Source organism: Protobothrops mucrosquamatus, unplaced genomic scaffold, assembly GCF_001527695.2.
Source record: "Protobothrops mucrosquamatus isolate PMUCROS unplaced genomic scaffold, P.Mucros_1.0 scaffold439, whole genome shotgun sequence".
NCBI classification, from domain to species: Eukaryota; Metazoa; Chordata; class Lepidosauria; order Squamata; family Viperidae; genus Protobothrops; species Protobothrops mucrosquamatus.
In genome coordinates, this window is record NW_015386763.1 from 240,183 (window position 1) to 267,110 (window position 26,928).

The 26,928-nt window shown below is 40.5% G+C and overlaps 1 protein-coding gene across 1 annotated transcript; it reads right to left on the reverse strand.

The window, feature by feature from the left end:
- Nucleotides 1–6,434: 6,434 nt before the first annotated feature.
- KLF10 (Kruppel like factor 10) lies at nucleotides 6,435–13,838 on the reverse strand. Its single transcript, XM_015816368.2, has 4 exons — nucleotides 13,689–13,838; nucleotides 9,865–10,101; nucleotides 8,781–9,699; nucleotides 6,435–7,790 (listed from the first exon to the last, which is right to left on the reverse strand). Exons 1-4 carry the CDS (start codon nucleotides 13,722–13,724, stop codon nucleotides 7,531–7,533), a joined length of 1,452 nt encoding a protein of 483 aa, XP_015671854.1. The 5' UTR covers nucleotides 13,725–13,838; the 3' UTR covers nucleotides 6,435–7,530.
- Between the last annotated feature and the right edge of the window lie 13,090 nt (nucleotides 13,839–26,928).

Below are 26,928 nucleotides of genomic sequence, written 5' to 3' on the forward strand. Positions count from 1 at the left end.
TGGCTGGAGAATGAGAATTGGGGCCTACACATATTGCCATGGAATTGGAATGTGGAATTCCAGTAATGTAAAATAGTAACATTTTATGTTTAAAAAAATCTCACTTGAAGTATGTTTTAATTTGGTGCTAAAATAACCCCCCCCCCTGCAATCCACATAAATTAGGGTTGAACTTTCTATCTGGTAAAATCACTGCTTATGCAAAGAGCATTTCTATGCAAATAATTTATCCCATTGCCAGATAATATTTAATTTATAGGATGGCAACATACAGTGTATCACATAGTTTGCTAAATATAATAACAAGGCAGCCTTGTTCTGCAATTTTATACAAGATAAATTTAGTTTAAAAAAAAAACCCTGCCCAATTTCCACTACTCGTCCATGGTATCGATTTTCTGATATTTCCATCATATATTTTTAGTGATGTATTTTTTTCCTCTATACAGTATCCCACACTTCCGATTTCTCCAATCTTGTCACCTCTTATCACAGAGATCAGAAATATACATGCTGAAGACTCAGAGCTAGACCAAAGCCTTAAGTGATCCCTAGGGGCCTCTAAAAGTTTTTGCCAAATTGTTATTCTTGTTTACAACAGAAATTAATATAATTGTGTTTGACAAGGGAAATAAATCAACTGCAAACAATACATAAATGGTAACAAACAGATCAAATAGATGAAATCATATACATAAATGGTAACAAACACAGGCCAAACAGATGAAAATGGGAAATTGATTGGACAACTTAAAGCGTGCGCAAATGCTGGTCAAAAGGTAAGTGGATGATATGTGGCTGTCCAAGGGATGAATGTTAAATAAAAGAAAGCTGAGATTAGGAGCATATCACTACCCTTTTCTTCTTTGGCAGGGAGAGCTGCTTATGTCAGAGGAAAGAAAAGTTCACTCAATAGAGTGGAAACGGGATCCATAAGAACTTTGTTTAGTAAACCAAGCAAAAGGGTTAATAAGGAATGGTTGCTGAATGAACTGATAGTGAATAAAACCACAATTTACTATTCCCCCTATGTTTATATTTGCAAATTATTCATGCTTTAACTTCCACACACTGCTTCATATATATTGCCTTTTATTCTTTACACATCTCTCAAGTTTCTGAGTAGCTAACAAAACCAATCATAACTTTTTCTTTCTCTTGACCATTCACCCTTCTTCCATAAATTTATTTTGCAGTTTGATCCTCATCATTTTCTCATTATTAGACATACTTCTTTCACACTACTCATTCACTGTTTTATTCACTATCAATTTTTTTCCTCTGAAGAATAAACTACATTGTATGTCCCTATGTCAGGGGTCTTCAAACTTGACCCTTTTATGACTTGTGGACTTCAACTCCCAGAATTCCTCAGCCAGGCATGCTGGCTGAGGAATTTTGGGAGTTGAAGTCCACAAGTCATAAAAGGGCCAAGTTTGAAGACCCCTGCCCTATGTTGTGAGAGATATTTACACTATTTCTATGTACACAGGTGGTAATTCATTGTGAACTATCCTAAATCAGCTTCAGTATCTTTCTCAAGGTGCACAGGTGCTTTGTTTACTACCAGCAAATGTTTCAGCACAGATAATTGTGATTTATAGATACCCTCATCAAACTTAAGCTGATCTTCCAGTTTTCACAAAAATAAAAGACTTTGAGGGATATTTGATAACATTACCACTAGGTGGCATGTATTTGTATAGAATTAAGCACCACTCTATTTATATTTTCAGACAGGTGAAAAATTTCAAAATAAGCATGGCCGGAAGTGTACTTTACTCATTCCCATTTTAGGCTAATCTTGGGGCATGGATATTGATTTTCCTTAGGTGGGCCAAAGGTATTCCTGGAAGAGAAACCTAGTACAAACTCTTATGCAATTCCTTCTTTCCATAGCAAAAAATGTTATCCTTTTACCTTCATATATATGAGTCATTTTGGTGTACTGGTCAAAGCATTAAATGAGAATCAGGAAAGCATCAGTTCTGATCCTACTTTGGGCAAGAAGCCAGCTGGGTGACCTTCACTCTTTCTTAGCCCTAAGAAGGCAAGTCACTTCTGAAAAATCTTCTGAAGAAAACAGCAAGGACTTATTGAGGTTGATTCATGGACTCAGAGGCATGCACAAACATCCCCCCCCCCCAAATTATATGCATAGGTTTGCATGGATGTATAGTTGCAATTGTGTGGATGTTCTCCCGTTCCAATCCAACTACTATGTGGCTGCTTTAATGGGCTCTTTTTTGGGGCAAAGTGAGGACAGACAAAAATGAGGGGAAATGCCAATGTTAGACCTACTTGAGCCTTGGAGAAAGGGAAGAATAGAGCTGTAAAAAAATAAATTATGCACTCAGGGCAAATAGAGATTTTCTTTAAGTATGGAACCTTTCATAACCAAAGCAGCACCATTCAAACAAAATGGAAGATATTGCAACAGGATTCTCCAGGGGTAAACATAGAATTTAAAAATGAAAGGGGGATTTCCAAACAGCTTGATGAGTCTTGAGTCTTTTCAGACTCAGACAAACCTAACAAGTGCAGTAGGGGTTGGAGTCTAGGGAAGAAAGTATGAAATATTCTGAGAAAGAAGATCCTGAGTGGGAAATAGTAGAATGGAGACAGGAATTGGAGTAAGAGTCTAGATGCAACTATGGGCAGTGAGTCATCTGAAATTTAATCATTTTGCTGCCATCTTATTTAAACTTGCTTTTGAGGTGGTAGATCTGGATTGTCTTTTGAGGAAGTAGTGCTGGCTTAGGTTGGTGGATCCTATTTGGTTCTAACAAGATCTATTCTAGGGGATATTTGAGAGAAAGGCTGACCACTCTGTCAATGACCTCGTTGATGCTTGGAATAAGAAAGAACAGAGTGGCTGGTAGATGACACAGTGTCCTGTGGTTCCAATCAATACTCTGATGCCCTTTGAGGACTTTGGGCAGTTATTCATAGGCAAGAATTGTTTGAATTTGATTTGAACTTAATGTCAGGTTCAGCAATAACATACATTGGGTAACCACTTCATTGGCTATTAACATCTATCCAAATCAGTTCTGATATTTGTAATGTAAGAAACTAGTTAAAGTTTATGGAGCTCTTTGTACTACTACTTCCATCTTAGTTTTTTCCCCAAACTTATAGCTCCATAGATTTTTTCTTGCCAGTGATCTCTCAGATTAACACCTCTGTTTTGCAGATAGATGTCCTTTCCACCTACAGGGAGCTAGTAATTAGATTCTTTCTTTTTTAAAAAAACTTGTTTTTGATCCAAGATATTTTAGCAGCTCTCAGCTGGTGCCCAATATTTTATATTTACCCAACCTGATGAATAGAATGCTGCAGCTCCAGACATAGTCTGCCTTCAGCCTTATTAAAAGCAATATTGTATTGCTAATCATCAAAAATACAGCCTTTCTCCCTTTATGGATTTGCTGGATATTACTGTACACTGTTCTGTTTGTTCCATAGTATTGGCTTACAAAGAAAAATACCTCCTTAGTGAAGAGGCAAATGCCAAAGAGACAGAGAGGTTTTAGAAAGGGGAGAGGAACCCAAAGCAAACATGAGAGATAAGAGAGAAATTCATTAAATACTACATCACTTTGGCAATGTAGATTATTCCAAAATGAGGAATATATTAAGGATAATGGATATGTGCAGAAAAGTACGGGAGCTAATCTTGAAAAAGAAATGCAAGAACATTCGTTAAAAATTGGCTCTGCTCTGTGAAGGAAGAGAGGGTTAGAAAGAAACTCAAGATATCCCTCCTTGATCATCTTTGGTGTAATAGAGGGTAGAAAGAAACTTTGTCAGATTTTCAAAACTCTGATAATATACCCTGCAAGAAAAAAGTACCATTCCTGGAACCTCTCTTGTGTCTGACATACCTAAAAGGACGAACAGTGTGCCAGAAAGTTTACTTATTCTTCTAATGTATATTTGCAACAAACAATGATAAGAACTTAATTTAGCGAAACAGACTGGCCCAGAATGGAGAAAAAAGTGAGAAAAAATGCATATTGTCCGCACATCTTTTTAACTTACAGAGTAAATGTATCATAAACAAATGGTAAGATTGGAAAAAATTATAACCTGAATCAAAACTGGAAGTTGGAACACTAATTGTTTGAGATTGCCAGATGCAATAAGATTGTTAACTGGAATTAGGCAGGAGAAATAATGATAAAACTAAAAATGTTAGAAATTAAAAAGGTAAAGGTAAATTAAGCCTATATCCTTAGTGAATTTGTAGTTAATTGTTCTCTTGATTTCTTGTTAAACTCTCAATTTTCCTATACTAGCAAAACTTTCTACGTTGGCCAATATCAGAGCAATTGAAGCATTGTTGATAATGTTTATAAATTGTTTACAGTCATTTAAGGATATTCTTTAGAATAGATAGACTCAAGTTTCATTTCTCCATTTATAATGTATTGTAATGCCATTACTGAGACAATAATACGAGCATTGTGATTATTGGCATTTTTTATTAAAAATAGTTGTTATAGTTTAAACTTGAATAGCTATATTAAAATGAATTTAGATAGCATGCTATGTTTTTCTACTTAATGTCACAATAATTTTCTCTATTATATGTTAAGCAAATAGGAATCTAGCCAGAAAGTGATAATGAACTGAGCACTATACTAGTCCTCATTAATCTGCAAAACAACAAAGAAAAATCACCTAGATAATAAATATTATTTCCTGGCAGTTTTATTGAATTATATAAGCCACAATTTGTGGACGGGTGATATAATACACTATTTCACTAAGCTTTGTTGACAAACTATGACTTGCACAAGATAGAATTGCACTGATGGATTTGCATAAGATAGAATTGCACTGATCTATGATTTATTGAACAATTATATGTGTTTACACACCAGTCATAAGCCATGACTTGGAACAAATTGTGAATCCATGGAATTTGATAGCGTATATGGAGACCTATCATTTCTGCTTTAATTACACTATAATTAATAAATTGAGAACTGAAAAACATTTTCAAAATCATATATTGCAGGATGAAAAGGACAGATATCACCCACAAACTAAATATTTGGAAAATATAAAGTTTCAGAAGAATTTGTAATTGGCTGGGTCAACTGTGATGCTTGCCAATTCCCTGTTACTTATAAGCCTCATGGCACACCAAATGCAAGACTGCCCTTGTAAGATATTTATATTTGTCATGTGTCAAGATGTCTGAACATTTTAAAAATAACCCTACAAGCTTGCTAATGATGCATTTGATATATGACTCTCAGATTTCCAAAGTTCAAGTATTTAGAATATTTAAAATACGTGATTTCTGATTCAGAAGCATCACAATGGTCCTGTTCAAGAGCTTTTGACCCAAAGCAAAAAACATTTGCTGTTGATTTATGGTTCTCCTTTCTGAAGAAATGGTTCCAGGAAGTGATGGTGGGAGAAATCTAACCAGAGACTTCTACTCAATGGATTGCTTCTCTCTCTACTTCTTTTTAACATCTACATGAAACCACTGGGGGAAATCATCTGGTCAGCATAGGATTCAGGATCATCTATATGCTGATGATCCCAGTTCTACATCTCATTCCCCAGGCTGAACAGGCAAGAAGGTTCTTAGAGCTATCAGGATCTGGATGGGGGAGGGAAAGACTGTGACTGAATCACTCCAAGATAAAATGGTGTTGGGTTTCTGGGCTCACCAATTCCAGGGAAATTCCATCTCTTGACTCTTCTGACAGGTGGTCCACAGTCTGGGACTTTTTCTAGACTTACAGCTCTTATTTGAGGAGCAGGGAACAGCTGTGGCTAGGAGAGTACTGTTAAATCTTGTATGCCAATTGTGACCATTTGTGGTCTGGGAAGCCACGCTTATAGCCACTTATGCCCAAATTACTTCTCATTTTGACTACCTAAACATACAATACATGGAGCTGCCCTTGAACAATATTTGGAAGCTACAACTACTAAAAAACATGGCAACCTGGACATTAATGGGTGCGTCCTGATAAACTTAGGTGACCCCACTTCTTTGGGAGATCACAACACAATCTTGCCCTTTTTGGACATATGTCATGGGTACAAAAGAGGGGCTTGCACCATATCACTATTTTTGTCATTCTATCATCTTACACCATGTTATTTGCTGCTAGATATTTTTATTATTTATTTATAAAATTTATAGGACGCCCATCTTACCTCAAGCTAACCATGGGCAGCTTATTATAACATTTATATCCCATTATTTTAAGTGCTCAAGGCTCAAAGGAAAATTTAGAGGTCATTGTTAGAAGCAATCATGTAAAAAATCATTATATATAATATCTTCTTAGCAATTTACAAAAGGTCACTAAGTTCAGAACGCTTCAAATAACGTCACACTGAATTTCAATATCAATTTTTAAATAAAATATAAAAAACTGAGAACACATGGTATATTAAAGAAAATTACATTTATTGTAAACAAGTATAAAGTACATAAGAAATCTTGTGCAAAATCTTAAGTAGTCACAAAATAGATATTACAATACTCTCTATAATTTTATATTTATTCAGTATAGTAAGAGAATTGAAAAAATGATGGCAAAATCATTGTATACACATCTAGGACTGATGACTTGACTTTCTTTGCTTCATAAGCAACCCACCATTTTCCAATTTTATGTCATTTTAAAATATATCTATAACATATAAAGGTCAATCATACTTCTATTGTAATCTATTTTAGAGAAATTTCAGGAAGCAACATAGCACACTGCTTATGTTCTTCCTGGAGAATAAAGCTTTTGTAACTCTTAAATTATCCTTTAAACAAAGTGCAGTGTATCAAGGTTTCAGTGATATAGAAATGTAAATGTATAAAAGAAACACACAATTTAAACACACAAGTAACAAAATATGTTGAAGTACAGCTAATAGTACTAACTGTGATGCTTTCAAAGTAGTAAAAATTTGCCTTTAGAATAATCCAGCCATATGATACTTTTCTCAATGATATACTTAAGTTATACAGAATTGCTAAATTAGCCATACTTTATATACCAGGAAATGAAGATACATACACTTAATCTCAGGAAGTTGATAACCATATTTCCGTCATCATTCACAACTGAGAAAAGACCAAGTATATCTACTTAAAAGTTTCAGCATTCTAGTATTACTGAAATTTATCCCTGATTCTGTACCATAAACTGAGATTCTGCATTTTGTTTGCAACAGTGTTGAAAACATTCCCACATCCTAATGTCTGCATCTCTCTCTAGTTTATACCCAGCTACAGACGACACAAGAATAACTCTTTCCAGAACTGGCATTGGCATTTCCGTGTCATCTTTCTCCAAGCACTCCAAGCACAAAAATGCCTGCTATCCTATACATTATACCCAAGGTATACAGGTAGCCACTGCCTCTGTTTCAATCTATGCCAATCTGATATTGTAAAACCACAGTTATTCTGCAAGGTTTTTTCACATTACCATTGGTACCTAGTCGTACACTGAAAAAAAAAAAAGCTAAACAGCCTCTTTAGACAAAGTTATTTCATTGATCAGCCCCAGAGGTATGTGGTGTAACAATATCATTTAGCTTGCTCACTTCCATCTGCCAGTTTGGTAATTTTTTGGCTGACAAATGGCGACGTGCATGTTTTGTTAAATGGTCACTCCTCATGAACCGTCGACTGCACATCGGGCAGGCAAATTTTTTCTCTCCTGTATGTGTTCTGCGATGGCGAGATAGTTCGTCAGAACGGGCAAATCTCCTCTCACAGCCTTTCCAACTACAGCTGAATGGCTTTTCTCCTAAAATACAAAATGAAGAATTAATGGCACAAGTGGGTTTTTTATTATTAGCAAGGGACAGACCTTTATTAATACCAGAGAATAAATAAAGTAGAAAAAAACGTTTGAAAAGTAATAATGGTAGTCATATCACAACCCAAGCAAAATATTATGTGCCATCTACTGCATTCTTACAGTTCCATATAATCAAAATATAAATTATAATTCATGTCTCCAAGTTAGACCTTCAGATCTTCTTTAAGTTAAATGATATTTTAGTAACAATCTGTGAAGGTTGACATTAGCGGTTTTATTCTGAGCAAAAGAAATCTAACTTTCAAATTATAAATCTGACACGCTCCTTATCTATAAGTGATACTTTCCTTCCTTGTTACCAGTTTCTCATAAAAACATATAGACCAAAACATTTGGAAACAGTTGCATAAGTGAATAACAGCAAATCTCCCCATCGTGTTAATTTAGAACAGGGATGTCAAACTCAATTTCATTGAGGGCCGCATCAGCATTGCGGTTGCCCTCAGGGGGCTGGGTGGGTGCGGCCTACTGGGTGGGTGTGGATGGAGTGGGTGTGGCCTACTGGGTGGGTGTGGGTGTGGCCAGCTCTACATTGTTCACATCAAGGGTGCCTGTGGGGGCGTGGGCAGGAGTGGGATAGATCTGAGGGTCTCTGGCAGAAGGGGGTGGGACCAGGGCAAGTGCCAAGGCATGGTCCACTGGAGGAGCTTCATTGTTCCTCTCAGGCCATGCGGGGGGGGCGCTTATGGAGCTAAGACTGAATGCGTTTCAGCATAAATGGCCACCATAAAATTGTACATTGGCTCTTGGCTGGCCTGGGCCAGGGCCAAGGCAGCGGGGGGCCGTTCCCTCACTGTTTCCAGGATGGCTTTGCGGGCCACATGAAACCACTTCGCGGGCTGCATCCAGCCCCCGGGCCTTGTGCTTGACATGTCTGATTTAGAATTTTTCACACTAGACAATTCCATAGCTTACCTGTATGTGTTCTAACATGTGCCTTTAAATGGGAGCTTTTGAAATACGTTTTTCCGCAGCCCAGGTAATTACAAATATGGCTTCTTGTTCTGAGAGAGTCAACAGACGGAGTGATCTTTGTGGCAGGAGGGGCCAAACCTGGAGCAGGAGCAATAGGAGATAGTCTGGTGCTGTGAGGACTGGTCACCGGAGCCTTGGCATTCTGTACAACAGTCTGTGGCACTACAAACATAACTGGTTTGGGAACTTGAGTTCCCATGAGGACCATTGGATGACAAAGGTTTGATGGCAATTGACCACAAGGAGTGTTAGATACTATTGCTGTCACAAGCGAGTTGTTAGCAGAGAATGGAACCATCTGGCAAACCAATGGCACAGAAGAGACTCCTCCTACTTGCAAAGAAGATGGAGGGGCTACCTTTGGAGGCCAAAGGACAGAAGGAGAGGTATCAAGTACAGTCTGCTGGAAAGGCACTGGGCTCATGGTCTGTAATGGACTTTTGGATTCTTGTATGGTTGACGGCTTATCTTCAGAAAATGCAGTATTCAGCAATATGTTTTTACAAGATAAATTTTGTTTTTCTTCTGTATTGTCTTCTGAATGTGATTTTGTATTGCCATTCTGGTTTGCTTCCCCCATGTTATCATCATACTTCCTAACATGGTCTGTTCTTGCTGGACAGGTTATGCTACTGCAAAGCTGAGCATCTGCTGTATGGCGAATGACACTGGTTGCCTGAGCTCTCAATATTCTTGGCCCTGGAACATTCTGGGTCTCTTTAGGAGATACCGTAATAAAGACTTGATCAGAAAGGTCCGGACATGGCTTGTTCTGTACACAAGGGGGCGCTGATGTTGCTGGATGAACTGCTTGAGACATTTCAAGGTCAGCAGAAGGGCTGTAGGGTGGAGTTAAACACTGAACAAAACAAAGCAAAGAGTAGTGAGCTATTTATGAGGACTTGGATTTCTGCAGATTTTAGCTTTTATCTGAGAGATGTTTACCTTAGAATAAGTGCCAATAAACTAAGCAGAGCACAGCACTAAGCTGTAAACTAGTAATTTGTAACAGAATAAAACTTACAAAAGCCGGTATTGTACGAAAATCAGCAGGAGGTAGCACGTTGTCTTCAAATTCCTCAGATGTATCTGAAGCTGGTGTCATCGGCCTCCGTTCAGCATACTTTTTGAAGTCTGATTTCCAGCTGCAGCTCATGGACATGAGAGCTTCCACTGCTTCAAAAGCACTCTTTTCATTGGTATAGTTCCAATAACACTTCCTGAGGCACTGCTTTTTAGCTATCATCTCCATTCCTTCTTCCTAAGGGGGGGGAGGGAATGCAACAGTTTTCAGTTATTAAGTCACACAAAGGTGTTGATCAGCTAAACTGATTAAAAATGCAAAACCTGCCAAAAAGTCACAAAAATGAATTATAACGAATAACACTAAGTTCCAGTCCAAATTTATTTTTTCTATCCTTAAGATTTATTTTAGGATGTACAAACATAGTAATCATAACGTAACAATTATCTCTCTACTTTCTTTAAAATCAACACAATCAGGAAGTCAAATAAATCTCTTTGATTGCAAAATATTTAGAAGCTCAATTAGCAAGGCTGTTAAGTTAAAGTTCAACCAAGTAAGCCATTGGACCAAAAATCCTGTGTTTAAACACATCAGTGTTGGCCCCAGGTTTTGTTCTGTTTTTCAGCTATGATGTACACATCAAAATATGAATGCTTCTCCATCTTCCGCAAGGTTCAATTCATAGATAAGACTACATAAAAACATAAACTAAACATACAGATTGGGTTTCCATAATATCTTAGTGGTTGATTACTTTTGTGATTCAGTATATTCTCTAATTACAGCCAGTGTACAGTGGCAACCCTGGCAATCAAATTAATTTACTAAATCATGGTTTAGTTAACCATTGGACAAGCACCTCATACAACCACTAATTGGTTAGTCATTAGCCCAGGGGTGTCAAACTGCCAGCCCGCAGGCCAGATGAGTCACGTGGAAGCCGCACCCACCCCATTGCCAGCAATGGCAAAACGGGCCCGATACGTTGCGCGACGTCACGTGACGTGCCTGCACTAACCGATTAGATTCATGAGACACCGCCAAATTTAGCCAACCACGTTAGTTAAGTTCACATACCCTGGCCAAAATGGAACAGGGCTAACTTAGCTTCAGCTTAGCTTATTTATGAGAATCCTGCACTGTTTAGAGCCCATCTTGGTTGTTTTTGCTCTGGGTCCTAGTATGTCCCTAAGAGCCATGCTTTCTTCTCCATGTGAACACCTGCCCTATGGAAGAGCCCTTGACTTTTCACAAGCAATTGAAGACTTGGTTGTACCCTTGGACCAGAATGCGAAGTGAACCACACTGGCTGACTTGTTTGATCATGGTTTATAGTTTTGTTACTGCATGTGAATATGAATGTTTTGAGACCCTGGGTATTTGTAACATTTTCAGTTATTTTAACGAGCTGTATTCAGTTGTGATTTGGTCTTATTTTTCTGTATGCTACCTAGAGGCAGTGCTGTCAGATAAGCAGCCATGCAAATTGCTTAAACACCACATAACATTGTTCAATTTTTCGCTACCCCCAAGTGGTGGTTTAAATGTTTGCAGTCCCACCCTGTAGTTCTACTACTGTTTATGCTGTAGGTTATCGTTGGATTGTGGCTTATTCAACTCCACGTTTCTCTAACGTGCAAAAGTGGCCACGTTTTGTGTTTGGTTTGTCTTAAAGCAGTGTATCTCAACATTGGCAATGAAGTCCACACATCTTAAAGTTGCTGCAGTTGATAATGTTTTAAAACGCAATCAGGATTTCATTTGTAGTTCTATCTGTCGACCGCTTTCCTTTCCAGGAAGTGAAAAAACGTACATATAACCAGAATTCTTCCGATAAGTGGTTTTGTTTCCCCGAGACAGAGCGACTCCGACGCCCGGCTTCTGCAAATTTTCAGCGCCTACGCGACAGAAAGGCTATTTTTTACATTGGAAACTCCGGGGGGAACCAGGTTGCCAGCAGAGGCCGCTCAGCAGGTCAGGCTACGGGGGGAAAATCGAGGCCAGGGAGTTCCTCGCCGGCAGCCGGATCTTGGCAGCGAGCCACGTTCACCTCAGAACGCCTCCGACGTGACTCACCCGTCCCTCCAAACAGCTCGCCCCCTCCTCCTTCCAGGGCGGCCCCCGCCCTTCTCCCATTGGCTCCTCGGGGCAGGCAGCGCGGGCTGCGATTGGTTGGCCCCGCCCGAAGAAGTGGGCGGAGACATGTGAACAAAGCGTGATCGGGGGCTGCGCCTCGGCGTCGGGGAACGTGAACTGGGCTTTGCCGCGCGACGACCTTTCACCCACTTCTGCGCGGCCTCTCGTCTCCTCTTTCCCCTCCTCCCCCCCCCTTGCTATCAGCAGGTCGCTCCCACGCCTGGAGGCAAAGCCCGGGTGGGCGGGTTGGCAGGCTCGCCGGAGCAGGGCGGCATCCCGCCTTCCGAGAAAGGCTCCAATACCAGGGCGCGGCGCGGCGGGCAGACCTTGGCCTCTGAGGCCCCGCCGCCCACCTTCTTCCCGCGCCAGCCCGGATTGGCTCCCCAGCCGCAGGGTGGCCCCATTGACAGCGCGGGGAAGGCGCTTCAAGAGGCGCGAGAGGCGCTGGGCGGTTGAAGTTGTCCGCTCGCCTCAGGGCTGCTGGGGGGAGGGAGGGGCCGCTCTGGGGGCGAACATTCCCGCCAAGGCCGGTCACAAGAAGAGGCGGAAATGCGAGGGAGGGGAAGCGTTGGGTTCCCTGCCTCCCGCCCTCCACCCCCCCCATCACGACCCCCGCTGGCCTGGTCCGCCCCCCCCCGGAGGCGTCTCTGCTATCCAGGAGTGGCGCTTCCTGACCCGTTTCGACTTCCCCGTCTAGAGCCGGAGCCGCCCCCGGCTTTCCCCCCCTCTTGCTTTCCGGTTCCCCGCTTGGACTCGGCACCCGCGCTGACTTCCCGGCCCTTTCCTTCCCTTTCACCGAGGCCGTTTTCAGCAACTGTACACCCTTTTCCCAGCGCCGTCCCTGCCCGCCTTCGCTTCCCGGAGTAGCCCTTCCAGCTACCGTCGTGTCTCGGCCCCCACCCCGTCCCCTCAGTTCCTTAAATTAGCTAACCTCTCGGCTAAGCGCCTTCCCCTTCTCCCCCATCCTCGTCCCTCAGAGTGTCCCGCCCCGTCAAACCCTCACTGCCCTCCGGCGCAAGCTACCGATTTCCCTCATGCCTTCCAAGGGCTCCCCCCATTGACCCCTTGGAGCAGGGGTTCTCAACCTTGGCAACTTTAAGACTTGTGGACTTCAACTCCCAGAATTCCTCAGCCAGCTTTGCTGGCTGAGGAATTCTGGGAGTTGAAGTCCACAAGTCTTAAAAGTTGCCAAGGTTGAGAACCCCTGCCTTGGAGGCTCCCCGTTTTCCCAAACCTGCGATTTCTAGCAAAAGTTCGCTTGTCAGTCCGTTGCCAATTCCAATAGGTTACCTAGCAACGTTTCTGCTTTCCACTGCACCCCATTTTGCGGCCCGCTCACCTTCGTCCAAAATCGATCACTTTTTAATTGTCGCGCGTTCAATCCTGGAGCTCTGACCCTGCAGACTCTCCACCGGGGTTCTGGCATGCGTGCCGCCTCCCTCTCCCCTTCGAGGGGCAGCTCACGCTCCCTGCCCATCCCCCGCCAGACCCCGTTTCCTTTTACACGCCTTTTACAAGCCGCTTTCTGAACTGCTTTCCTGAACAGATGTAGCTTTTTTCCCATCTCTTTCCGCACCCAGGACAAGCTTTTTCCCATCGGGGCTTATTTATCCTGCCTCGATAAGCGATTCACACACACACATACACACATACACACACACCGAGCTGCCCAGATCTGTACTTACGGTGTGCTGGAAAGCGGACTCTCCAAAATTTAGCATGACTCCGATGGGAAGCCTTGCAGCGTTATAGGCGGCGGACGGATGCTTAAAAGGGCGGGCTGCAGTTGTTGACAAGCACCGTCCCCCTCCCCGCCTCAGGCGCTCTGCTTGGCGCTGCCTTTATTTTCCTCTTTTTGTTCGCGCGGCAGCTCCCCATTCAGGTAGCGTCTCCCCCAGCTTAGCGTAGACGAAGGCGGGCGCAGGCCCGGCCAATCGCCTTCAAAGGTGTGTGAAGCTCGGGCCAATCGGCGAGCGGGGGGTCACGCGTGATCAGCGGCTGCCCGGCAGCGTGGCGAGGGAGTCATTCCTGCGTGGACAGAAACCGGTAGCGTGTCCCAGCGCAGCTCTTGGGTAAGTCCCTCTCGTTGGCTGAGTCAGTGTCACGTCCCTTCCCCCCCCCCCGTCTCTTCCTTCTCCGGGCTCCTGTGGGAGAAGCGAAGTGGGCAGGGAAGATGGTTTGCTTAGTAACCGAAGAGCCATGCTGGGTCTCTTCCGGAAATGTATCTCCATAAAGACGCCCGTCATGTCGGGAAAAAAAATCTTTTATTGAGCGCAGTTTTAAAACGCTACTTCTAGGGCTGGGGGGTTGGGGGACGGGACGGGGACGACAATATCTTGTGCCATCTCAAAAGTGCTGCACACTGTACCTTAAGTACATCACGTTTTCATTGGCCAAACTAAATTAACTTTTGTGCATAAGATTCTCCCAGGAGTCCCAGCTATTAGTGGTGGTGTTTTTTTTTTTTTTAAAGGAAGGGTGTGCTGTTTGCTAAAAAAAAAAACATGGATATGAAATTGGTAATTTTGTGCAATGATGATAGGATGGGAGAAATGGATAGAAGGTAGGAGGATTAGGTATTCAGTTCTGGGCCATTCTCTTTTTCTGTGTCTAGAGTGGTCTTTTTTCCAGAGGAAAAAAGTGTGGAAGGAGGACTGGTCTGGTGAAAAGAAATGTTACTGTATAGGACCGTGGTGGCGAACCTATGGCACGCGTGCCACAGGTGGCACGCAGAGCCCTCTCTGTGGGCACACGCACCGTCACCCCAGTCCTAGGCCTTCAGCTGGGTTTTATAAAACCTTTTCGCTTTAGGCCTCCACCACCGTATGAAAAAAAAAAGGTTCAATCAATCAATTAATTTCAACTTCTCACAGGGAAAAAAAAGATCTTGCAAAGTTGGAATTGATTGATTGAACTTTTTAGTCTCGCCCAGTCTGCCATTACCACTGAAGCCATGCCCACCCAATGGGCCACGCCCACCCAATGGGCCACGCCCACCCGGCACCCGACAATACATAAGTGGGTTTTGGGTTGCAGTTTGCACACTCGGTCTCTAAAAGGTTCGCCATCACTGGTATAGGACAGTGGTGGCGAACCTATGGCACGGGTGCCAGAGGTGGCACTCGGAGCCCTCTCTGTGGGCACATGCACTGTCTCCCCAGCCCCGTCTCCTCCCACGGCCCCTTCCTCACCAGCATCCCCCCCGGAGGAGAGTGACCCCTGGGCGCGGCCCACGCGAAGCAGCGCAGCCAAGGACATGGTAGCCGGGCAGCGGGGACAAGACTCTGCTCTTGTGCCCCATTGTGCTCAGATGCTGCTGCGGGGCATGGGCAGAGGGCGTGGCTGCCATGGCGCTGCTGGGCTGCCTGGGTGATCTGTGGCGGGCCATGGAGGTGGTGGGTGGCCCAATGGGCAGAGTGGAGCAGGGATGGGGTGGGGCAGTGGTTTTGGGGCACTCGGTCTCTAAAAGGTTCGCCATCACTGGTATAGGACAACTTGATAAGGTGTAGTAAAGGCCATTGCAGGGCTTTCATAAAGCAATTGTAAAAATGTAATATAGCAACAGAGAGTACAGTTAGTCGTATTTATTGATTTGTATTTACATCCCATCTTTCTTCCAGGCACCGAAGGCAATACCTAGCATTACCTTATGTCATTACCTCATTCCTATCTCTGCTTGTTTCTCTTGTGTGGAATCCATTGGGAATAACTCCTGCCTGTGTTTAATACTTTGGATTATATTACTTAAATTATAGGGGTTACTTTTTTGTTACTCGCTTTGATAGACTTCATTAGGTTTCTCATTTGATCATAACTACATCACCCCTTTTCTGACATTGTACAAAATCAAACAGCATGGACCTGCATTACCCTTTTTTTTATGCACCCTCTGCTCCTGGTTTCTGAACTGCAGTCCAGAGCCCACTGCCATCTGCCTAATTAACCTTTTTATACCACGGCTAACAAGTACCACTTTGCAGGATAGTCAAAAGAGCATAGTTGGGGTGGAGATACGTTAGAGGAGAGTTGCAATATCCCTTTAATTGTGAGTGAAAACAGGTTGAGCACATAAATTTTCATCGCATGATGGGGGTGCTGCAAGAACTGTAAATTCAGGCACACGTTATAAGTCCCTTCATTCAACACTGTTGTAATTTTGAATGGTTACTGAATAAATAGTCATAAGTCAAGGACTACCTGTGAAGTGTTTTATTTATTTATTATATTTGTATAGTTGCCCATCTCACATGAAAGTGACTCTGAGCACTTACAAAAATGCTCCTATTTGGACACTAGTGTGGTATTATGACTGTTCTGCCTGGAAGATAATCAGTCTTGGATTTCAAAATAGAAACTTTTGATTCCACATTTTCATTATGCTTTTAGTGAACGCTGTTTTATGTTAGTATATTTTAAAATAAAAGTTTTCAAACATTCATTCACAATTTTTTTGAGTATTTCAAGAAGAAGCTGTTAAACTGAATCAATTACTACAATTTCAAAGGGAAATTTGGGGGGAAAAGTAAACCTTATTGTGGCCTCCCCCAACCCATATACACAAATACATCTATGCACTGGCAACCATTTTCTCCAGCAAAAAAAATATATATATTTAAGTCACAGCAGGGAGTAGATATAGCTAAAACATGCCATTTTAGTGGCAAATGGGAAGAAGTGAGAAGATACTTTCTCATACCTGGCTAGTATTCTGAGGAATAAATGAAGACAGATGATGGCAATGGGAATTTTTTCCCTAGTGATGGTAGGGATAACAATGCCATGTTTGGAACCTTATAAATATCTACACCTGTTCTACTATAGCCAAAGTAAGAATGGCATTTTGTATTTAACAGACACCTTTTAAAAATGTAGGAATAGCCTGATAATTATGGGATTTGAAGAAGAATTAATGAGACTAAAACCCTTTATTAATGTAAGTGGGATACTTTCTGCCAGTACAAGGAATGATTTCAAGAAATGGTTTCACTATGAACACAGAAGGAAAGAATTAGACTCTTCCCCTCCATCAAGGGCCCCTGATCATTATAAAGGTCCTTACACCTGTGATTACTAATTATTTTTCATATTTACAGATGAAAACTGAGCTGCTAGTAACTGATTAGGAAAAGTGCTATGGATTTGTGGTAAATAGTTCAAGCAAAGCATAAATCTACATTCTAGAAGGATTCTGCATTGATTTGTTAGGAAAGCAAAATTATAATTATGCTGTTAACAGTACATTCACCCTCAAAAAGATTTATATAAAACATGCTTAGCTTGAAACAAAACATTGGGAGAGATAGAAAAGCAATGAGTTCCTTCAGAGCAATGTTGCTTGAAATAATTGTTTTTCAGGAGCATGAAACTGATCATTTCAAGCCGGGTCAATCAGATCCGGCAAAATTTAGTCTTTTTCCTTCTGATGATCTTGAGAAGTATTTTGAGAGGTAATAGAAAGCTGTAAACTATTTCTTCCCGGTGGTTCTGTGTTAAATCTCTGGTTTTACATAATCAGCAATGGTAAATATTAGCAGTATGTTCCCTGCTATGCAACTTACAACCTGACCAGTTGGTAAGCGTGAAATGAGTGAGGCTTGCTGTGAAGATTCATAGTCTACTTTTTGTGGGTCAGCAAATAGGGCAAGAATAAGTGGGAGATCTTCCCTTCTGTTCATTAAGGCACGACCATGAAATTCTTTCTTGTTCATACTTGCTCAATTTTGAATGTCACTTTTCAAAGCTTAGCAAGAACACTACAGCAGGATCTTGTGACATTATCCATGATTTTTTTTACCTTGTTAAGGCTGGAAAAAAATTGCTCCTGTAGTATGAGCTCTGAATTCTCTCGTGAAAGGTGGGAATGTGAAGCGCTATTCTTCTGTCCTGAGCATGTTCATTGGCAGGAGAGAAAAGCAGCCTAACCCCCCAGTTCTCTTCCTTATGTTGTTTTAACATCTGTGTGAAATCCATGGAATAGGTCATCCAGCAGTGTGAGGTGAAGTATCAGTTTGTCACTGATATCCAGTTGTATATTGCCACCTACCTAGACCTGGCCGTAGATGTAGCAAAGATTGTTATCTTTTCCTGGAAGCTGTAAGGAACTGATGGGACACAACAAGCTTAAATTATCTTAGCAGGATGGATTACAATTCATATAGCTATATCTGGAACAACTTTCTTTTTGGCTTCAGTACCGGCTCTGGATGGGATTGAATTTTACAAGAGGTGAGTTGCTGTAGCTGTAACTCATAGCTGTTTCTGGCAGCAGATGAAGGTCCCGGCCAAAAGACCACCTGCTAGGTTTTGGTTCTTATGCCAGTTGCAGTCCTTTCTAGACCCAGAAACCTCTGATAGCATGACTCACTCTCAGCACACACTTTTTACTCTTATATGTATTGTCCCAAAGGCAACTGGACTTGGGACAAACTGAATGATTGAGAACCTCTGTAGACATGCATATGTCCTGATGTATTGGTTGGCTGCCTTTGAAGATGACACAGAAATTACAGCTGGTCCTAAATGCAGTAATTCAGATCAGTGTAACTATTTTAATAGCAATACAATAGAACTGTAGTTGCTGCATTGGCTGATAATAGGTTTTTGAATCCAATTTAAAGTGTGTTGAAACACTTTATGGCTTGACTTCTGGATACTTTTGAAGCTGTTTTCTTCAAACTGAATCCCTCCACCCACTCCCAACTTGAAGAGAGATAAAAGAGTAATAAACCTGAAGATGGACTTTTTTCTGCCTTAACCATCAGTTTTTGGACATCTTACCATCCCTGTGCACAAGAATGCTCCCTCTATTAACTCCCCAGTAGGCTATGAAAACAATATTATTTCTTGGTTCATAAAGATTCCTTCTTCTGAGAAAGGAGCTGACTTTGATTGTGTGCAACAGCACTTTAAAATGTCTATCTGGCTTTCTGTAAAATCAGCTGTCTTTTCTCGTGGCACTTCCTCATATTGCAGGGCTACCCTGTATCAGGCAAGTGAGACTATAACTGTTTTTAGACTGGTTTTTGTCCATTATTTTTCTAGGCACAATTTCCTGAGCAACCTTTGAAAATGCTGAGCTGGAGTGTGGCATGTTATTGCTGCCTGCAAAATTGGATGAATTCAGTTTTGTTTGCAGACTAAACAATACCACCAACATTTTAGCCAACTGGCATTCAAACCTCTCAGATTTTAATGAAGATGTGATAAAAATGTGAACTCACTGTGCAGTGCCAAGATCAACATGTGCCCAGAAGTAGGGGCTGTTATAAAAAAAGAGAAAAAGGGAAGTGGAAATATTTAAATAGGGTTATGTAGGTGAAAAGCCAGGAGTCCTGTTTTTGACCCTTATTTTTATTTTTCAGCATTGTCTGTGGTATCATCAGTCTCCTAATCTTCTAAGGGAAATAAACAATGATGTACCTTTATTAATACTGAAAAATACTGTACTAATAAGAATTTTAAGTATCACATATAATTATGTTTGTACTATGTCTCCAGTTTAACTATTATTAGCTTTTTTGAGTACCAGTGTTGAAAATGTACTAGATAACCTATGACCCATTGGATCATCATACCGAAGATATTTCCTTACCAGATTCCTCAATCATGTTTGTATCAGGTCTTCAATTTATCTATGCCTTCAATGCCTTCAACAATGGCAGAGCTTCTTAGATACTGCCTTCACTGGAAAAGTTGGGATACAGTCAAGATGTATGTGCTTTGAAAATAAGCCATGTTCAACTGTGTCACACAGTCAAACATCAGGAGTTGGCAAAGGAATTGTTTTATGACATTTTGTATTAGGTCATAAAATGTTTTATGATAATTTTATGCCAATTTTTATATAAATTTGTCAAATTTCAATTCCGTGGGAGTCATGGATTTCGGATTTCGGATGCATTCTATAAGTTAGCCCATTTTGAGGTACCTTGGTTCAAAGACTGTTGTCATACGATGCACTGTTTCATCCAGTTAAAGGTTACAGGAACAAGAGTTTTAGTAGTATGTAAAAGATAGATACGGTAAATGAAGGAACAAAAGAAGTCGAGAAATATTCATGATGCCTATGGACAGCAGACACCAGCAAGACCACCAGGCTTTCTGCATCACTTGAATATAAGCTAGCATGCTGCAAAGCAAAGTGCCATTATTAGTACCATGATTACAAATATAGCAATAATTATTACCATCATTATTTACAAATGATGGACACCATTGATATGTTTTTAAATGATCACTAGTTTCAGTCCATACATCCGTCTCTGGAAAAAAGGTAAGTTAGTTGTAATATCCTGAGGAGATAAAAGGGACAACAATAAGATCCCTGCTAGACATGGTATATTTCCATATAATGAAACATTCTGAGTCCCATAGTGTTTTAAAAATTATTATTAAATTTATATCCTTTTATTTTATGCATCTCAAGATGGCATGTACAGTGCACCCATTTCCTCTTTCTCCCACAACAACCCTGTGAAGTAGATTGAGCTGAGAGCCTGGCTGGTCCAAAAACATCCAGCTAATGTTCATGTCTTACGGAGAACTAGAACCTGTGGTCTCCAAGTTTCTAGTCCAATGCTTTAATCACTGCACCATATTGGCATTCTTTGATCAACTGGATGAATTTGGGAACATTGTGATCTTGGATGGATGGAAAAAGCATCTTTCAACTATCATTTCCCAACAACCAATGTATAAACAGGCATGCTGCTTATGATTGAAATGATATTAAATGTCCATTGTTACTGCACTGTGTGAAAATGTATGCCCTTCTGTTGGCTCTGAATCTTTGATTATTTAGCATAGTAGATTATCTTAACATAGTATTTGTGAGAGATTTTAAAAAAATATCTGTATTCATGTTGTCTATGCCGTTCATGATGATTTTTATACCTCTCTTATGTTTTTCTTTATGATCCTTCATTTTAATGTGAAGAGCCCCAGTTATAGTTTCACCTCAAATGTGACCTGCTCCAGGCCTTTAATAATTTTGGTTTCCCTGGTTTTTCACCTTTTCCAGCTTGGTAATATTCTTCTAAGGTGCAATGGCAAAAATTGTACATAAACTTCCAAATGGTCTTACCATATTTTTATATTAATGTGTTCTGTTTTCTGTTTCCTTCTTACTTATTCCAAGCATGGAATTTGCTTTTTTATAGTAGTTGAACACTAGAGTCACATTTCCATCAAATCATACACTATAATTCCTTTTCCTAGTTTGTCAATATTGAGTAGGTCTCTTAATTTTTGTGTGCAATGTTTGTACCATCACGGTTTCTTTTAATTTAATAGTGAATTATATTTTTCATTTTGAAATCTATTAATCCATTTTGAAGAGACTCTTTGGAGCACTCCACAAATAGTGGCCTTCGGCCTGCTGTCCACACAAGCATGTGGAGGAGCCAGAGCCTACTGGTGCACACAACTATGACCCTGGACTCCCAACTTTCTCTAAAACCAATCTGGGTCCCTCAGTTGTAGGGGTAGACCAGTCTAATAGGCTCTATAGAATCCCATTGAAATCAGGGTGCAATCTGACATTTCCTGTGGTGCATCTCCCCTGAAAGCTGTAAGAGACCTAAATTAAGGGTCCACATGAAGTGCAGCTAAATGAAATTACAGAAGAAATAGCTGTTGTTACTCTTAATGAGTAACATAAAAATGCAGAAATTCTCAGTATCTTACAATATTCCACCTTTTCTATATTTATTCCATTCTTAAAACCTAAATAAAATATACCCAGATAAATCTTTTTATTGGTTATCATTAGCTAACTGTATTAGTCCCTTATTTATGGCCTGTGTAAACATTTATGTACATTTCTCTTTTAGGTGCAAAATGCATTTTCTTTATGTGTATAATTGTAGAAGGAGAACAGGCAGAGCTGAGGGATGGAGTTAAATGTGTCATCAGCTTAAGAGTCCTTATGTTGCCACAAACGTTCTCTGTCCAGACTCCCTTAAATTCCATTCACTCTTATTTGGCCAATTCAGATTTGAACTTTAGTTGAATAGATTCTTGTGCATAGGCTTGAAATAATAAATCTTTTATGCTGCAACTATACGAAACAATAAAGCTACCAAGCAAATTGTTAAAGATCCATGAATCAACCAATAGGAAAGGAGGATTTTTTAATTTTCATGTGACAACTGTAAGGTTAGATTATAAGAATTAAGTCGTGTAGTTAGGTAAACAAGATTTCATATCTCAGGGATATGATGCAGCTAAAATGTAAGTGATAATATAGCTTGATAATACAGGAATATATACAATTTTCAACTATTATTGAAAATCTGTATTGTGTTGATTATAAGCAGGGCTTTTTTTCTCATAGAACGCCCAGAACGGAGTTCCGGCATCTTTTTTGGATGAAACCTTGTAGGGTATGCAAGGTGGGTTGTATGACGTGTGTGAGTTCCGGCACTTTTTTTTTTTTTTTTTTTTAGAAAAACACTGATTATAAGTATTTCTTTGCCTCTAAGCTCAAACTGATTCCTGACAGATTAGATTTTTTAAAATAAAAATGTGAAAGATGAGTAGGACAATGGGATAACTCACCAAATCTTACAATGGTTATATACATTCTACATTGCTGACATTACAAAACACTGGCTTTTTATTTTAACCACAGGTTTCAAGTGCTTTGGGTCAATGGCCTATTTGGAATTTTAAGGGTATGTTATGAGCGATCTAAACCGATCACACCTTCCATGGCAAGTCATTGCCAAATATCCATTGACCAGAAGGGAAGTGCTGGGTGATGTAGCCGCCCACCATTTGCTCTTCTAAGAAGGCTTCTGTGCTCTATTGAGACATACGTGTTATACTTGAGGCTAATGTTTTGCTTTGGCAGCATACTAAATTTCTACTCATTTTTCAATTAGAAGAATCTTTAAGAAATAAATGGGTCAGGGAGTTTGACAGGTGCCAATAATGGACACACTGTTATCCTCAGGTGGGGAGGAGAGGGGGAAAAAGACAAGATCACAAAAATGAAACAACTTTTATCTACCCTCCTATGGTAGTACTAAATCTCAATGGACTCAGGTTCCTTTTAAGAAGACATAAATAGTATTAAATTCTGAACTTAAAATGATCAGATAAAAGAGGCATGACAGTTTTATAATAACAAGCTAAAAAAAACCGTACATAAATGGAATTGCAAACCCAGAGGAAAATGGTAACTTAAGCTTCATCCAAACAAATGACTCATCAATTCAGAAATGTAACTCAACGCAGATTTCTAATGAACCATTCAGCAATTCAAACAAACATACATGGGAACCCACTTCCCTACTGTTATGCACCCCAGTAATGGTGATGACGAGGCAGGGGCTACTTTGGGCTGTTGTTAGGATGCTCTGTCTTCTTCAGTTGCTCATAACTTCCCTCTGTGCAGTATGGCCATTTTGACTTTTCACAGTAGAAAAGATCAGACACTAAGTATCTGCCTATGTAATGCCTGCCCCGTGCTTTGCAAAGTGTTGACAAGCATCCTGTAAAATCCTCATCTGCATGTGGACTCTCATAGCAAACATTAACTCCCCCATCAGCTTTTTTTAGTGAGACAGATGAATGTGGAAGAATAATGAGTAAATGAGGGGATTAAAGTGGTAGAAAAGAATTACGGCAACAAAGAAGAGGCAGAAAAGATAAGAGAATGAGGCAGATAAATGAGTGAGACAGGTGAACCGAGCGTTGAGAGAGTGTGAGAAACAGATGGAGCAAGAGCGGGAGAGTAATTGCAGATCATCCACAAGGTGGGCCACGATTTTCCAGTAAAGTGGCAGAGGAAAGCCTTTCCTGCATTACTAGGAGACATAAACACACCCCACACACACACTATGTAGATCAGGATCTGTGGGACAGCTAAAGCCAAAGGTGTAGCTGTGTGTCAAAACTGGTCTCTTTCCACAGTCCCAGCTATTCAGGTGGGTAGATACATTATTTTTTCTGAGGGAAGGAAACCCACTAGTTGCTGCACTTTACACAACAATGTGTTATATTTGTTTGTGGTTTATATGTTGTTTAATGCTGCTTTAATTTTATATGCTGCTGTTTTGAATTGCTAGCCATTAAAGCTAAATGTATAACTTACTATGCTGCTCCTCTGTCTCTTAGTGCGGCAGCCTAGAGGCCATCTATTAGGACAAATGCAGAACAGAACAGAATTAACAGAGTTGAAAGGGACCTTGGAGAAATTGATTAGGTTGTCCAGTTGTGTTTTGAATGTAGAATAGCAGAGTAAGAGCACAGATACATGTTTACAGAAAACTGAGGTCTTGTGCTTAAATTTAAAAAAAGGTAAGCTGTTCCCCCTTGCCCAAAGGAAACCTATTAATATAATTGAAAATCAGTTATTATTGCTGATCTACAATTATTTTAGAAATCTTTCAGTAGTTCTTCATCTACTTTAAGTCTACCCGTATGTCCCTCAAAAATTGTGATCTTGATTCTCTTTTCCAAAATTGTTCATTGTCCTGCTTCATCACCTATCAGGTTTAATCTGTTTTATGAATACTGTACTTTTATTTGTGGAACAGTAATTAATGGAGTCATTTAGCCTGTAGAGTGGAATAATAGCTTTTCCTTTTGTAATATGCACACAGCATTTTGGTTAAAACTATCAGGTTGTCAGCAATAAATTTCTAAGGGTAGCTTATAGTTTAAAGAATGTTCTGACTTTTGAATAGATTAATAAAATACGACCCCTAGTGGACAGTGGTTGACAATTATGTTAAATCTCATGTGAAACACAGAACCTCAGGTGGAAAAAGCTGGTCATAATTGGGCCACTGAATAAAGACACATGAAGAGGTTGGAAAATAGCTGAATGGTTTTCATCTTTCTCTATTACAGAAAGTTCTGTAGTAGAAGAGAAAGTTGTGGGTCATGGCTGAACTGTGAAGTCCTTGATGTGGTATGAGCTTGGTTGTTTTCTAGTGTGAACTGATCATGTTACCTAGTTTGGTAATGAAACATCTGCAGGAAAATAGCCAAGCTCAGAGAGCACCAAGGACCCCACATTCTATATTGGAATTGACATTTTCAGGAAGAAACAGTAATGAAGCTTTTACTAATCTAATGTTTCTGGATGTGTGAGCATATTGTAATACCTTTTGCCACTGTTTTGAGAAAATAAACAAACTGAAAATAAATCTTCCAGATCTTGCTGATAGAAATCCAACATTTCTTTCAAATGATATGCAAAAGTTTGATTTTTTTCAAACAATAACTCATAGTATCTACTTGAAAGAACAGAGTATCCGTTATGCTTCCTGCCCTACCTATTGTTTAAAATAAATATTGTGAAACAAAAAATGGAAGCCAACATATTATAAAGCAATATCCAACTTCTGACAAAATGCCTCTGGCTGTTACGTATGTTCCATAGGTATTCCTAAGCACATACATCATTTAAAAAAATTAAGCAAGGATTCACATTTGTGGAAAAATAACCAATACTTATGGAGCAGCAGTGTCCAGTCTTGTTGATAGCCTGTTGATAGTGTTTAGTTACAGTTACGATTGCAATAGATATTTAAGCTTTATATTTCCACCCTAGGCCATTTGAGTGATGCCATGGATGTCATGTCCCAGTGTTTGGAGGCTATGAGAATCTGAATGGGGCATAATAGGCTTCAGCCCAATTCAAGCAAGACTGAGTGGCTTTGAATACTTTGACTTTATAGTAATAAGGACCTTGCATTGTGAGTCTTGGATGAAGTAACATGAAGTTTGTCTTAGACAAACTCGGGGTACAATCTGGGTGCCCTCCTGGACTAAGGGCTCCTGCTTAAAGAACAGATGGCAGCCCTGGCTAAGAAAGCCTTTGCACAGCTTCAGGTTGTGTGCATGTTGCACCAGTTCTTGCATCAGGAGGTCCTGCTCATTGTTACTCATGTCCTTGTGGCCTTCTATCTGGACTACTACGATGCTCTCTACATGGGACTGTCATTGAAGAGCTTTCAGAGGCTTTAATTGGTGCAGAATGCAATAGTACTGGTAACAAATAATGTCAGTTGCAGTCTTCCACTCATTTCACCCACTTAAATCCTTAGCTTCAACTGGAGCAGAATGCAATGGCACAAGTAGTTAATAGTGCTGGTTATTGATGCATGTCTACCATTGTTCCTTGAGCTGCATTGGCTGCCAGTAGGCTTCTAGGTGCAGTTAAAGGTGTTGGGTGTCACCTGTAAAGCTCTTCATGGTATGGGGTCAGGTTATTTAAAGGATTATCCTTCCCTGGTTGTTTCTACCTATCATATCCCAGTCCAGCAGGATGGGCATTCTCCAAGTCCCATCTGCTAAGAAATCTAGGGTGTGGGGGGCCCAGAAGACAAGACTTTCTGCCATAGTGCCTGCCTCTGGAACATTCTCCCTCCAGAGATAGGGTAGCCCCCAATCTTCCTGGCCTTTTGCAAGGCCCTAAAAAGCCAATTCTGTGCTCAGGCCTGGGGCCCCAAGTGTGTGAAGGAACCTGCCTCCTGGCTATGTAGATATTGTTCTTGGCTGCATAATTTTAATTTTTGTTTATGAATTTATCATTGTCCACTGCCTAGACACATCATGAGATAGATAGCATATATATTTTTAAATAAGTAAACTCTCCTTCAGTCTAGTCCTACTTTTGAAAAATGACCTTTGACATTCTGGATAAAGGCTGGAGCAGTTTTCAAACTAGCAGAAGCTGTGCAGTTCATACAATTTTTGCTGCTGCATGCACAAAATAAGTTATGTAGGCAGTCAACCTACAACCATAATTAAGCCCAAAGCTGTGGTTGTAAGTTGAGCCAGTTGCCGTATTTTTCCGTGTATAAGACACTATTTTTTTCTGCAAACACCCTATTCAAAAATCCGGTGTGTCTTATACAAGTGCAGCGTCTTATACACAAAAAAATAATGGTAACCTCTGCATCCCAGGGC